This window comes from Podarcis gaigeae (assembly GCF_964106915.1).
Source record: "Podarcis gaigeae genome assembly, chromosome: 6".
Classification (NCBI taxonomy): domain Eukaryota; kingdom Metazoa; phylum Chordata; class Lepidosauria; order Squamata; family Lacertidae; genus Podarcis; species Podarcis gaigeae.
This window is the reverse complement of record NC_139682.1, coordinates 81,200,465-81,216,158: the sequence shown is the minus strand read 5'-3', so window position 1 is coordinate 81,216,158 and position 15,694 is coordinate 81,200,465. Positions and strand designations below refer to the sequence as shown.

The window sequence follows — 15,694 nt, the reverse complement described above, 5'->3', positions numbered from 1 at the left end:
AAAAATCAAGCTGGGGAGGAAAGAAAGAGGCTGCTCTTTCAGAGAAATTTTAGAATCCAGTATGTTCAGTAGTGAACTAAACAGTAAAATTGTGGTTAAGAAGGTGCTAGTGCTGTCCAGGCATATCTCTTTATGGTTCTGGTGTCATGTCAAATGTTGAGAGGAAAAATGAGTGTGTCTGTGCACACAAATAATTATATTGAAGATTTTGTGCATACAGGATTGTCTATATGTTTTCTTTTCAAAGGATGAAGCAAAAATAACTTAATTGTGCTCTTCGGTGTAGGTTGCAGATATCCCAAAGATCACCACACCAGTTTGGTTATAGATATTCAGTACAAAAATTGGTGTCTTCAGAATTACTAAACACATATTTCAAAATATAATTGCCTCTATTTGTTTTTAAGTTCCATAGTAATCCAAAATACAAATAAACACACACAAAACCAAAGACAGTAACAGTCTTTCTTTATTCTGTTTGACAGGTAAGGCATCATTCTACCTTAAAACATGAGATGCCATTGTGGTCCACTTGTCTTCAGAGGGGTCTGGAAGTCTTTGATTTCAGCAAGTATAATTAAAAGAAGAGGCATAAAGTTTACTTATACTTTGGTCTCATTTGTATGCCAAACCTTCATCAAGCCAAACTTTGGTTTAAAGGGGAACCTGCTTAGCTCCTGCTGATGCCAGGCTGCCACAAGCTAAGGCATTATGTTAAGAGTGACATTCAAAGCTAGGCTCATGGTTTGTTATTATGAATGAATATATGAATTGTACATATTTTCTTTTAACTATACAGTCATACCTCGGGTTACAACTGCTTCAGGTTGCGTTTTTTTGGGTTGCAAACTGCCGAAACCCGGAAGTACTGGAACAGGTTACTTCCGGGTTTCAGCGGTCGCGCATGCGCAGAAGCGCCAAATCACAACCCATGCGTGCGCAGATGCAGGTTGCGAACGCTGCTGGTTGCGAACGTGCATCCCACATGGCTCATGTTCACAACCTGAGCATCCAGTGTACTTGTTGATGTCAAAGAGCTTACAGTTTATTTGGGGAGAAACAAACCATAAACTCAGATTGGGATGTAACTCTAAACTAGAACAGAACTTAACTTGTAGCAGCAGCAGGGGAAGAGTGAAACACTCGAAATTTCAGCACCAGTATGATGTAACTTCACCTTTAAACCATATGTTAGTTTAACCATGGTTTAAAGTGACAAACGAACTAAGCCATTGACAGTTATCTTGGTTAATGCTTAACCAGAGCATCATATTCTGCATCTTTTTCTCAGGAACATCTTTATGTGGCAAGCTACTAACTTTAGCCCATTTCTCTAGTTTATCAAGGTAATGCTTTTTCATATTTGTTTAGATTTCTCACCTATTCTACTCAGAACAGAACACAATACTTATGTGCCTTTACCTTGGTTTATCCAACAGACCATAATGTTCATTAGGTTAGCTTCTAATAATTTAGCCAGTAAGATTTACGGCTGAAAAGGGACACAGGTTTACACCTCCCACATACAAAGCTGCTACTATGGCATTTAACCCAATTGCAAGGACAGTTCGCCTTGCCATTGACCCTTTCCTATGCCATTCAACTCTATACATTTGTAGCTGGATTTAACAGAACACACACATATAAAAATACTAACATTTGCAACTGACAGACTTAATGAAACTTGCTTTTTGCATGGACACAAGCTTTGAATACAATCAACCTCAAATGCGCCTTTGATAGTAACATTTGAATAAGAGAGACAGAGTGAAATCGAAAACACAGCTGCTCCCAGGCAAAAAGTCTCATTCATTCAAATGGTATTTGCAGTCTACCTAAAGCTCTTGGCTACTGGAATAGATTGCAACTTCATATTAATGTGTGAGCAACATGTTGCCAAGTAACAACACACATAAACTGGGGTTCTCTGTGTTGTCATAAAGAAGTATCATTGATCTGAATGAGTTTCACACATGTACAACTGACAATTTTGTTGGGAATTTCAGGGCCAAACTGCAAACTGCTGTGGCAACATACTTTTTATATAGGTTCCTATATTCAAAACAGAATTCAAACTGTTGTTTATGGTGTTTTTCTCCAAGGATCTGGCACTATTTAAAGCAAAACTGAGAAATCTGCCTGAGCCACAGAAAGAAGAAAGTATACTGTTCAATAAAAAAAAAATGAAAAGAGCGAAATGCATTCAATGAAGAAGCCTATCAAAAAAAAAACAACCCATAATTTTTAGAGGACTCGGTTGTTGTTTTTAATGAAACCACTGTTTTAGACAACCACCTGTTTGTTGCAAGCATTACGCTCCTGTTTAAAACTGCTAACATGCCCAAGTGTCAAAGTAGCTCTGGTGAAAGAAAGAACATTTTCATGAATACTGAAATACCACCAACAGTATATACACAACCAACGTGTTAACATCAGTGCTGATACTAACAGTTGTGCAACCTCTTAGATTATCATTGGTGATGTGCGCCTGGTGGCCTGGTGCTGTGTGTCAATCATAATTTCCCAAATTTATTCCTCTGGAACTATATTCATGACTTCAGAAGAAGAAGAAATGCCACCACTGGCGTTTGGTCATAATATCCACACAGATTAAAAATAATAATGTGATAAATCCATGAAAGCAACTATGATAGTGTGCAATACTTCCTGCCACAAACACATTCTAATGATCAAATCAGCTGGTGAAGAGTCTTTTATTGTTATCATCAGCCATCTGCCTTTCTACAGTTGAATAGGAAAGCTTTAAAAAGCTGTAGAAAGGCAGGTTATTCTGATATTATTATTATTATTATTATTATTATTATTATTATTATTATTCCATCATTTTAAAGGGATCAATCTCATGTTTCTAACCTTGTCTCCAAAGTCCTCCGGGAACTTCCACAAAACCACAGGATCTGTAAATAATTGACAGACAGCATTAATCAGAGACAAAAGAACAGAGTCTTAGAGTAGAGTACATTAATATTAAAGAGGGTCAACGTAGCTTCAGGCTCACAGACAGGTACAAAAAATGTGTCTCAAAACTCAGATCCGGGATTATTCAAAATATTTTTTTTAATTTCATATTTATGAAACTCCATGCATATTTGTTAACACAATAATAGAAGGTTATTTTGTGGTGTGTGTGTGTTTTCCGTTGCCTTTTACTCTGTGGCTGTTTCAATGCCTTTTTAAAGATGTTATTCCAATATTCATTTTTGCAAAAGGGAATTAAAAGTAGAAAAAATGCAAAATGTCACGTTTTTCAAATGTCACAAATATCACTATTTTTTAAAGCAGTTCACCAAGCTTTTTTCCACATTTACAATTTAAAATTACAGGTTAAGAATATCACAGAATACTACACATTCACCAGTTGAAGTTTGGGACCTGCTACATCCAAAAATCATTTGGTTTTATGCAAACTAGCACTGGCTAAAGAAATGAATTTGATAGCTTAAGGGAGTTTTTCTTTCAATCCTAACCCCATGTAGGATGTGTACCTGGAACTCTTATCTGGCAGAACCCCCAAATACTTCATTCTGAGGGATGTTCTGTGTGATAAAAAAGTTGTCAAGTAAATAAAGCTTCAGTCTGCACAACACTTAAATAATTCTGTCTGATACTGTTGTTTCGAAATTTGCTACTACTTCAGTCTTTGTTATATGCAATTATGGTATGTTATTAGGTAGTAATAAAACACACATGCAGCAGTTAATTGCCATATGAATATATAAAACACAATAGATCCCACAAGCTTGAAATCTGTCCACATTTGCTCTAATCCATTCCACAAAATAAAAACCAGTAAATATAGTCATGTTACTTGGTATTATGATATTGACTTTGCATCCCTCCAAAGGTCTTACTGGCCACTAACAAATATTCAAAGGATCAATTAATTTTCACACTTCCTTTCTGAAGTGCTCCCATCATTTTCATTTAAGGTACAGTGAGGAGAAGGGGACTTTTCCATCACAAAAAAGTGATGGATATTTTGGTGTACCCAGCACCACAATCCTGAATGTGAGTCTCCTACCCCCTGAGTTGACAGGTATGAAAACTTTTGTTCAGAATTCTTTGTGTACTGGGAAATTGATTAAGTGAATGGAAGGAGGGTGTTGACAAGAAGCAAGAGGCTACATCTTGACAAGGAGGAGGAAGCATAATCCTATTCTGCAGTTATGTACTTCCTCTTCAGAACTACTGAGACCAAATTTACTTTTCCTGGGAAGACTGATTTCTAGACACCCAACAACGTTAAGTCAATTTTATGCTGATTTTATGGATGAGAGAACAGGAATAGCTAGAAGAAAACACTGTCACCATAGATGACTTGTAACTCACTACACAGCTTAGATCAACATATGCCTTATAACAACTCAAAATATATTAGCGCTGGATTAAACACTTTTCATTTATATTTTTAAGTGACCATAAGACTCACCAAGTATTTGCAACTAATGTAGATATAATAATAATAATAATAATAATAATAATAATAATTATTATTATTATTATTATTATTATTTATATCCCGCCCTCCCCAGCCGAAGCCAGGCTCAGGGCGGCTAACAACAATAAAACAGTACAACAGTAAAACACAACGCAACACAACACTCTAAAATCATTCATTATAAAATTAATTCAAATCAAACCAATGGCAACCATTGGGCCAGAGCTCCGCAAAGATTGCCGAAGGAGGGAGTCAGGCTGTGCCCTGGCCAAAGGCCTGGTGGAACAGCTCTGTCTTGCAGGCCCTGCGGAAAGATGTCAAGTCCCGCAGGGCCCTAGTCTCTTGTGTTATGAACATTATATTGGTTACAGATTTGCACAAAGTTGCTTCCACATGTGCAAGATATTGCTTCAGGTCCTCCTCCAGGAAAGGCATTCCATAAGACACAAGCAAGTGTCACCACGGGCCCTCCACTATGTGCAAATAATCCCTTTCCTCTCGTGTAAATAGTGAGGTTTGGATCCAAGCCCCTGGGATTATCATACAGTTCAATAATCTATCCTACTTTCTCTAAGAACAAGTTATTTCATATTTACTGAAACTACAATACACTTATCTTAATTATAGCAAATTTAAGATGGACTAATGGTCAGGGGTCCCCTTTACCCCTTTTAATGGTGGTTAAAAATTAAATCCAACTCCTTCCTCCGTATTTAAAAGTTATTTTTTTAATTTTGTAAATGTCTAAACCTGTGTCCAAACATGGATTCTAGGGTGGTGCACATTTTAAAAATTCAAACACTAATACAATGTTAAAGCAAACGGCAAAAATCAAAACATAATAAAAACTAGAAGTAAAGTTAACATAGCATCACAGGTGTCCTCCAATAAAAATTACACAATATCAATATTAAACTCAAGACAAAGAGCATATGAAGGAAACCTGCTAAAAGTAGCCTCAGCAATTATCTAAACAAAGGAAAATTTACATTTCATGTATGTTTGTTACTGTCAATTAATTTTAGATATTTAAAGGAAACACAGAATCACAGAATTATAGAGTTGGAAGGGACTACACGGCTCATCTAGTACAAGCCCCTGCTAAGCAGAAATCTTGCCCAATGTGGAGCCCAAACCCAGAACCCTGAAAACAAGAACCTCGTGCTCTACCATCTAAGCTTTCCCAACAGTTTTGTCTGCATTAGAAAATATACCCTACAAGAACTGAAGTTAATGGTTAGTTAAGCTTTGATCCCATTTTGAAATCAGATTTCTACATCTTAGTTAATTAATATTCAAAACATCTTATTTTGGGCCAATATCAATATGGAGTGAAATGTTTCCAAAAAGAGAAATACAAACAGCAAGAGGTCAATATATAACATTTCTAATAAAAAGTCAAGTTAATTTTTTGCTGGTAACTTTACTATTTTGTATAAAAATTAATCTTGTCCCATATTGTTTTCATTGGACCAGTTGATAAACTCCATAGGTTTTAGAACTAGAAACCAGTTTAGAGGGAAATAAATAGGTTTACTTCAACTTTTTCCTAAGGCTCTGAATGTGGCATAGCAAGCAAAAAATAAGATGTTGTGCAGACTTGGTCACATTAGTTTTAGGAAACATGAGTGCACTCATCCTTTTATTAAGATACATGCAGATTAATAACATCTGCACGAGCATCTCAACTATTTTTCTATTTTTTTAAAAAAAATTAATATAGTTTCTCTCTCTCTCTTTCTTTCTCTCTCTCTCTCTCTCTCTCTCTCTCTCACACACACACACACACACACCCCAACATTCCCAAAGCAGATGCTCAGTTGGGATGCAGTGCAACTAGGCTCCCCATCAAGCTGGGAAGCAATACAACTCTCTCAAGCTGAGCTTTGGCTTCAGAGCAGCTGGCATGGCACACAGCTCACTTTCTAGCCACCAGCTTTTCCAAGACAGACTACTCTCCCCGAGGCAGACACTGAGTTGGGAGACTGGTGGAGAACTGCCTTCTCACTGACCATGTTTTAGAAAGGTTGGCAGAAATCCAACTGGTAAAATATCTCTGATCTGCACTGGGAACAGATGCAGGGTTGTATCAGAAGCCTCTGTGCACAGCTTCAACTCCAAAGTTAGGTGTCTGGAAAATGACGTACAATTTATACACCACCATTTGTCCAAGAAAGGTGGCTCACATAGCTTAATACAAACACAAAATTCAAAGAATGAAGTACAATAAATTGCACATGGTAGACAGAGCACACCATCAGCATATATGGCACTTTCCTGAGCACAAGAGGAAAGGTTCCCACCTTACACTCTAAAATTTGAGCCAGGAGAAAGATCAGAGAAAAGAGAAGGAAGTGGAGGCAAAAGTAATCAGGGAAAGAAAACGCAATTGTTTACATTAAATGTACTTGAGCTTAGCTAGAGTGGGCATGGGAGCTTGGGGGTTAACTCAAAGGCTCCATGGGAAAAGGTGGGTTTTTAGGAGTGATTTGAAAGAAGTTGAAGAGAAAAGGCTTTAAAAAGAGGAGTTGCTTTAAGAGACAAAGAAAGGAGGAGAAGAAAAGCTCAAACATCACTTAGTTAATCAATCAATCAATCAATCAATCAATCACACCAAGTAGCCAAATTTGCACTGGCAGCCAAGAAGCTTCGTTCCAGCTATGTAAATGCACCCCAATCTTAAGTCTTAATGTTGTAAATTTATTTTTATGTTGTAAACTGCTACAGGTTACGTGCATGATTTTAGATGAAAGATTCCTTTTATTCTCTGTCATCCATTGTAAAGGACTTTGGTTATATACAGTAAAAATTGATTGATAGTTAAACAATCAATTAGTTACTCATCAATAGTCCAGATCCTCTCACCACAAGTCACTTGTTCAAAAGTGGCTAAAAGACCACCATTCTGGCTTAAATGGTTAGCGCGTTAATATCACACCTATTAAGATAAATTGTACTTAACTGCAGCCCATAAATGCAGAGATTGCTTCTGTTTTGTCCCATCCCCCCAGCATGAGCAACAAATTTCTAATTTTGCTGTACATCCAAACTAGGAAGCATGGTTTGTTTAACTCAAACAAACCTTGACTTGGTTTGGAGTGAAACCAATCACTATTCTTGCTCTGGACATAATGCTAAGTAAAGGATATTAGGGTTGTGGCTCCCACTGCCTAGCAGGTATGACTGGAATGGAAGCCTTCTGCACATTCACAGTAACCCACTAGCTATGATTTTCTGTAATGTGCATTCCCTGCCACTGAATGTACCATGCACAGTCCTTCACCTGAAACAAATTGCCGGCCTTTGAGGCTTCAGTGCCTGGTTGGCATCTGTGAGAGGATTGCAAAATGCACAGTATTTGCCCACCAGTTATGGGAGAAATAGAGGTGTACCAAAGGACTTCAGTGAAAAGTTTCACAGAGTGTATCTATTGAGTTTATCTATTCATTCATTACTTCTGTACCGTTTGCAGTTAATTAGTTACAAAAATACCATAGAGTACTCCAGCACTCTAAATACTAATGAGCAAATTAGAAAGGTTAGAAATAACCGATTTCCTGTTTGTCGTTTCAGCACAGCAAATTATATTGGTTACAGTAATTCCTACTGAAGGAGCAGTATAAACCATGGGTAGGCAAACTAAAGGCCGGGGCCTGGATCCGGCCCAATCACCTTCTAAATCCAGCCTGCGGACAGTCCAGGAATCAGTGTGTTTTTACATGAGTAGAAAGTGTCCTTTTATTTAAAATGCATCTCTGGGTTATTTGTGGGGCATAGAAAATGTTCGTTATTATTTTTTCAAAATATAGTTCTGCCCCACAAGGTCTGAGGGACAGTGGACCGGCCCCCTCCTGAAAAAGTTTGCTGACACCTGGTGTAAGCAGTCTGTACTTAGGCCAGTTTTTAGCACAAAAAGATGGCTTTTTTATTTTAAACACACACACACACATATTCTACAACTGGAAGAATTTACTGTTTTTAAACTCTCTTCCAGCAAACTGAAAGGGGACCGTTCTGGTGTGCAGCACTGAACTTTTTAAAATTGGAATTATTAGGTTATTATATATACACACCTTAAAAAGAAGTGGCCGCAAGTGGCTAGGAAAGCATATCAGATTAATTTTTTAACAGATTATATATAAGGGATACACATTATAAACCAGAAATATTACTGTCAGGCACATCCGACTTTAGGTGAGGGTCTCAGAATCTTATCTCAGAAGGATAAAAGTGGAAGATGTTTTAGTAGCTGAATGAAAAGCTGCCTGGGCAAGTAAGGAAGAAAGCAGTCAGTATTTGCCAAGGAACAGTAATCAAAAGAAAGAACAAGGGCAAAACAGAGTAGAGGAACTTAATAAAAAAGAGGGTGGGTGAAGAGAACCTTAAAGAACACTTGCTATCTTGTCTGGCACTTAAAATATGTTAGATTAAAGACAATATGCAAATGACAGTGCCACTTTAAGACATACTTGAAAGCACACTTTAATGCAAATCATAGACTTGGTGGATTTATGCTCATGAAAAGAATTTTGCTGATGTTATCAGTCCACTCTTTACTATAGCAGTCGTACCTTGTAAAAGCAGCCAATCTGTTACAAGGAATATTTGGCCAAAAGAGGTGTGTGTGCATGTGTGAATCCAATTACTCCAATTTTAAAGAATGGATTGAACTAAAGTTATTCTGGTTATATTAGTTGTGTGTGGACAATCTAGGAAAGAAAAACTTTTTTGGGAGAACTTCTATTCAGTTTTGTGGACAACTGGGAAAAAAAGCTGATTTTTCATAGTATTATCAGAGTTTAGAGCAACACTGTAAACAACACTATCATCAGCTTGCTTTCTAGGAAGTTTCTTGTAGCTGCTGTTGTTAAAATGAAAATGCTTCCTTAGAAATGTAAATATAATTCTTGTATGGTGCAATATAACGGCAAATCAGTAGAGTGCACTACTATGGTTACTAAAAGGCAGAAATGACTGCCTTTTCTGGTGGCTTCTGACCTGATCCAAGGAGTATGGCATGGTAGAGGAGATCATGAGGGACTGAAATTTATTCTGAAGATGTCTGTCACAGTGTCGTTAGCCTGCAGCAGAGTAGGAAAGAAGCCCTGATCCAGACTCAGTGAAAAGTGGATGGTTGCCCATCAAAACAATTTTTTATATATAGAAACACATGAACATGACCTTTGATCAACTCAAGCATGAGTTGTCTCATTACACTCTAGAGTGGCTAATCTGTTATCTGCAACATCTATGATACTGAAGAAGTCCATGATGTTGAAACACATCTGGCAATTGGAATAGTTAATCAGCACACATATTATTATTTTTTTTAAATTCTCCCCATATGCCAAGGAACTTTATATTTAACAATAAATATCTGTACTGAAAATACATGTACTGAAACATTTTAGTTTTGTTTGTAAATGCATGTCTCTATGTTCATATGTGATAGTAAAACACATTATTTTTGACTCTGTATACAAACTGTATTACAAAAGTAAACACAAATATAAACATAGATAACTGCCCCTATGAAGAGTATTTCAGGATTCTTTAAAGGGCATTTCTTTAATAAACAATATATTCTATAAATAATATTAAAAATATTCTATTTAGCATAATATTTGATCTACTATAATGTATAATATTAATTTTTCATTTGCAGCATCCTTGTTTTCCATAGGCTATAATCAAAACAAATCATGGCGTTAATTAGATCCACATTTCATTTTTCTTAATTCATCTAATCTTTCTTCAATTGATCCTATCTTCCCAAGCCATTTTATATACGGTTGTAATTACCAAATTCCTGGCTATTTATAAAATCCATAAACAAATACCAACCTGCCAAAAACTTGAGTGACTTTCTTTGACCTCTCATTACTTGAGGTCTGTGAGACAATCTTACCAATACAGCTATTTGCCAAACTTTACAGTACCAATAATCTAGATTCATTAATGACATATTTTACCCAAAGACCTCAATGTTATGTGCACATATTTCACCTATTTAAAGGCTTCCTTCCGCCTAGCATCTATGGAAACAAATAATGATGGGCTGGTTCACATGTAATGCTTCCAATCTCTTATGCATAGCTAAGGGCCTGAGAGCAAATTCTCAGATTATGTGTTCTCTCGCCACCCTGATCCAAGATTAAAGGTGTATTTCAGCATTTACTTTATCCGGCCAATGATCTTCTCTTAATCCCAAACTGATCTGCTCTTAATCACAGGACTCTAGTCATGAATCAGAAGCATGATGCTGGTCAGCAAATTAGGAACCACTGCTAAAGATACTGCCAGCATGAACCTAAGCATGCTTAAGACTTCCAAGTAGGAACAGAGTAAGACATGGGCATAGCCAGGACTTAAGTTGGGGGGAGCAAGTAGACAGGATTTATGTTGGGAAGACAGAGCACCTGCCTGTCATCATCCTCTGTCTGGCTCTGTGTAGCATATTCAGAATGAAATGTCTCAACAACAGTTGTTTTAAACTACTTTCTTTTGACCCCAAGTGCTAAAAAAAATCTGTCAATATCTTTCTACAATTTCTACTTTTAGTTAAGTATTTTTATTTATTTACTTGATTCAGGGAAAGGCATCTCTCCATGGTATACCCATGGAGTAAGAAGAGAATATGAAATCTTGCCCACACTTTTTTAAACCTGATTCTGAAATTAACAGCATCCATTTAAGGAGACTTTACACACAACAAAGGTCCATAATATTCCTACAAATATATCAGAAAAGACTAGACGGAGAAGCTGTCTCCAGGCATTCACTGTTGGACATTTGAAGGAGCCTTCAGGAATGTGTGAGACTAGCTCTATCACCTTGATAATGCCCAGGGCGCAAGCAGACACATGATTGGCAGAGTCTGAAGAGACCCACTTCATTGCATAGAAGGTTTCCAACTCAAGGACAAGAATCCTAGTCAATCAGCATTCCCACTCCAGTTGGAAATCTGTCACATAATAAGGGAAGCCCCTTCAGATTCAGCTGATCACTAATAGCCAACTTCCTAATAACTGTGGGCCTGTGTTTCTCCCTGCCCCCCTTTTTTTTCTTTTTTGGTACTAACAAAACAGATCCAACTTTGAGCTACTTTAATGGAAGGTCAATCCTCTTTGCCCAATATTGTGCTATACCATTTAAAAACAGAATGGAAAGTCACTGGGAGCATAAAGGAAAGCCTGTTTTGCTACAATGCCATTAGTTATGCTACAAAATGAAAACCTTAATCAGGTGAAGGTTCATTGCACAGAAAGTACAAAGATGAAATTGAACCTGCCAAGCTTTTAGCTTGGATTCCTACAAACTAAGGGATTTCAAGAAACGAATTCCCCAGCTTATCTCCTGGGTAGGCTTGAAAGACATGCCACCTTTTAAAACTTCAACAAGCACATGTAAAATTAGCCCATTAAATTAAATTAAATTAAATTAAATTAACACTTTTAATTTAAAACCTTGAATTTAAAACCTCAAAGTGAAGATAGTACTTTTTTTAAAAAAAAGCAGGCAAACACTGTACAACTGTCCTCAGAACACCTAACATTTGGCGAAAAGCTACAGTCATTACTGGACAGGGACTGCCTGGCCAGGTTCTTGAAAGACCCTTCCCACACAGATTCTCCTGATGTACTGTAAAGACCTTTTTATGCAGGCATTTGGTTAGCTGAGATGTTTGGTCATTCTGATGGTGAGGATTTGATTTATTGTTTTTGTGATTTCATTTCTCAGATCGTTTATTATATAATTTGTATGTATTATATATTTAATGATATAGCCCACTATGGAGTTCGTTTTAAAGAACAATAGATTACAATAATCCCCCCACAAGGACACAGATAGTTAAAATGTGGTATGCGGCAATGCAGGAGAAGGTACTCTCAGTAATGGAATTTCATCTCCTCTCAGATATGGTTGGCTCCATTTCTGGTGAGTTTTTAGCGCTAGTGGAAGACTCATTTATTCATTCAGGCTTTTGTGGACCCCACTAAACTGCTGTGCTTCTGGTTTCATGGGGATTTTTTCTCTAGTTCTTGCTCCTGTTTTAATAAGCATTGTATATCTGGCTTTTAATGTAATCTGCTCTGGGATTGCTTCAGCAGTGACACAAGAAATATTTTAAATAAATAATAATAATGAAATAATAGAATTATCACTGCTAATATCCTACAGTACATTGGCTGGTGATGACACTTATCATTTGGCGCTTAACAGAAAAAAGCTGTGGAGCTGTTGCACGTCTTTTACAAAAGATAAGCATGACAAAGCATGCATAAAATAATATGCACCTAACAGCTGAACCTATCTTCTATTTCCACCACTCAAAGAAGATAAATTTGCTTTAAGTGATTTCAACACTGTATTTTTATATTGTTGTAACCTGAACTGAGGCTTGATGGTAAAGGGTGGATAAGAAATCCAGTTATGGTAGTGGTTGTTGTTCATGAAGCCCGGAATGCAGAAAGACCAGAACTTCAGGGAAAAGCACATAATTCTTACCTCTGAAGTCCTTAACTCAACACAAGATGCTGTGCAGGACAGTTACTATAAAAGACAAGGGCGAAAATCCAGTACAAAGACTGGTATGCTAGGATAGTCAGCATATCTACTGTGTGCTCCACAAGAGCATAGAAATACAACAGTGGTGGGAAATCAGCATCCATGCACTTAATTCCAAAGAGGTGTCAACAATATGTCCATGTTCCTGTGTAATTGTTAATCTAGGTTGCTTTGTGCAAAATGCTCCCTTTCTGTGGAAATGCCCTTTTTTCAATAGTTTCTAATCACCAAAGTTCTTAAATGTGCACAGCATGAGGCCAAACGTGTGCTCTGTCATCTGAGCTATGATGTGGGGTTTTGATACAGGTGGTATATGCTGTGACTGGGTACTGAGTTATACCCTAATTTATGCTGTTTTGTGGCAACCATTTTTGGGGGGAGGGGGAGAATCCCCTCCAATTCATTGCACCATGTCTGTGGCTGGTGTAAAGTTGCACTGTCAATCGGAGTAGGAACAGTTTCTCCTCGTGCCACCCCACATTATGCCCTGTGATTCCACTCTCATCCCTTCCAGTGGAACAGCACCAGCAAGGAAGTGTTCCACGAAGGCATGCGAGCTATTTTGCCAGCATATAAATCCTAACAGTAGCATATCTGGCATTCTGCCAGCACAGCAGAGCTTCTACCAAATCCCAGGATGCCCCAGCAGACAGGTCTTCAGTACAGGATCGTGCCCTTCAACTTGCACAATACTGTTAATGGGTTTGCAAGGGGACCAAAACCTGGGTGCTAGGTTCTCCCCATAATCTCTGAAATTAGTAAATGTGGGGTTTGAAGTCAAGCCAAGACAGCTTCCTCAGGAGATTAGAGAGGTGCCATCAAAGAACAAAGACAGGTGGTGACAGAGTCATTAACCTGACAATAGGTGAGACATTCAGCAACAGACAAGAAAGCAGGGCTGCACCAAGAGACAATGTGCCTTGATTTCCGAATGGAAACACAACCCTGGGTGAGCACAACCCTGGGTTGTGAACTCCCTGGAATCTTGCTACCTCTTGGCAGACACCGGGCTGTAACAATACTGTGTTGGTTGGTACTGCATAACTTGAAAATTTCAAGCCTTTTTACAAAGGGAAATCTAATCATGCTTATTAAAGCATATACACATGAATTGGAATGACATTAAAATATCAGTGAACTGTAAGTTGTTATCTCAGTAGTGTTTCCATAATAAAAACCTAGAATACAAAACTGAGCTGCAGGTTTTTTTTTAAAAGCAAACAAACTGAAAATCCCTTTTTTAAAAAAATAGTTCCCGAAAACCATTTCTTCCTTTTTTATTTTCCTTTCCCCACTAAGGAAATGTAAACCCTCAGTTTTTAACACAGGTAATGCAGGGACACACAAGGGAACTTCACTGACACTAAGAAGCCAAACCTGACCTGATAGATCAATTCCCGTTCTGGGGAGTATCCAGGATACCATAATTCAAACCACTCTGATTGTGACATTGCCAACTGTATCAGATTATATTTTGCAGCTTGGTGATTCCACTAGGAATTTAACTTGAGAACCTAACCTTTCTTACTTGCACAAAGAAGTCTTTAAAAGCTCTTCCAGATTTAAACAGAAAATCACAATCAAATTTAAAACTGTGACCATTACTGCTTGTAAATATAAAGAGTGTACTTCAAAGGCCAAGTTTACTACTCTACCCGTAAACTTCATCTTTTGTCGTACTATTCATGTTCAATATTGTTTGACTGTTCAAATATACCAAGCAGTGTCATGGTTTAAAGACACTTTATTAATCAATAACTATAAACCTTTTTTTATTTTCCTTTTCCATTTTATACCAGGCCTATTTCAATAGCCTAAGAGGGGGAAATACACTCATCAGTCACCTGACGGAGTAATTCAAAACTTAACGAAACAGGGCTAATGGGTGAGAATTGAAATGAAAACACCTTGACAAAGAAAGCAATTTCTTTTCTTCGCACTCCTCTGAAGCTGTGGGTGATCACTGAAATCGAACCATCAACAGTGAGGGGCCATCTGTCCCAAGGGCCTTCCACATGAACACAAGGAAAAAAATTTAAATGCTGCTCCGCATACATTCAAGCATTGATTTATCTATGACAGGCAACATGTAGCTGAAAATCTATGTTTTGACGTACTTCACATACCAGTCTTTAAAGTCAACACCAAACTTCTGATAAGAACAAAGCAAGAAGGCAGGTTAATAGAACTGCTCAGAGAAAAATCAGTGTTACTCCAACAGCTAAGAAACCTTTTAATGGAATTATATCACTAGGCTAAGTTAAGGCCTTCTGCCTTATGCACAGATTCAGTTCACACATCACTTCTATCCATTGTTACACTTGTACTTATATTTATATGATATTTGTACATACAGGATTGAGCCAGATTACTGTTCCGCAAAACACATGGGTAGAACAAAACACATGGGTAAAACAATGATGCAGAACGCCCAAGGCACTCAAAACAGCACGAAGTGGCTTGAGAATCACAAAATTCAATAATCCACATGAATGCTGAATTACTGTCTCACTGGATATCTACAGAAAGGAGGTAAACTGAATTCTGCGCTGGAAACTAATGGATATTTGAAAGAACTCTCAGTAATATTGGTACGCTTCAGCCCACATCACTCCCCAGGCACACTGAATATTAAGCTGGATGGCCCTCTTGGCTGGTTATTCCTGT

At 37.6% G+C, this 15,694-nt stretch overlaps 1 protein-coding gene across 4 annotated transcripts in view; it reads right to left on the bottom strand.

Moving 5' to 3' along the window:
- Positions 1 to 15,694, bottom strand: part of DENND1B (DENN domain containing 1B) — a 170,592-nt gene that overhangs the window by 125,390 nt on the left and 29,508 nt on the right. For all 4 annotated transcript variants that reach the window (XM_083745346.1, XM_083745345.1, XM_083745343.1 and 1 more), the window contains exon 3: positions 2,875 to 2,918. In XM_083745346.1, the coding sequence (XP_083601472.1) occupies positions 2,875 to 2,918 (44 nt within the window). The remainder of the gene's footprint in view (positions 1 to 2,874; positions 2,919 to 15,694) is intronic.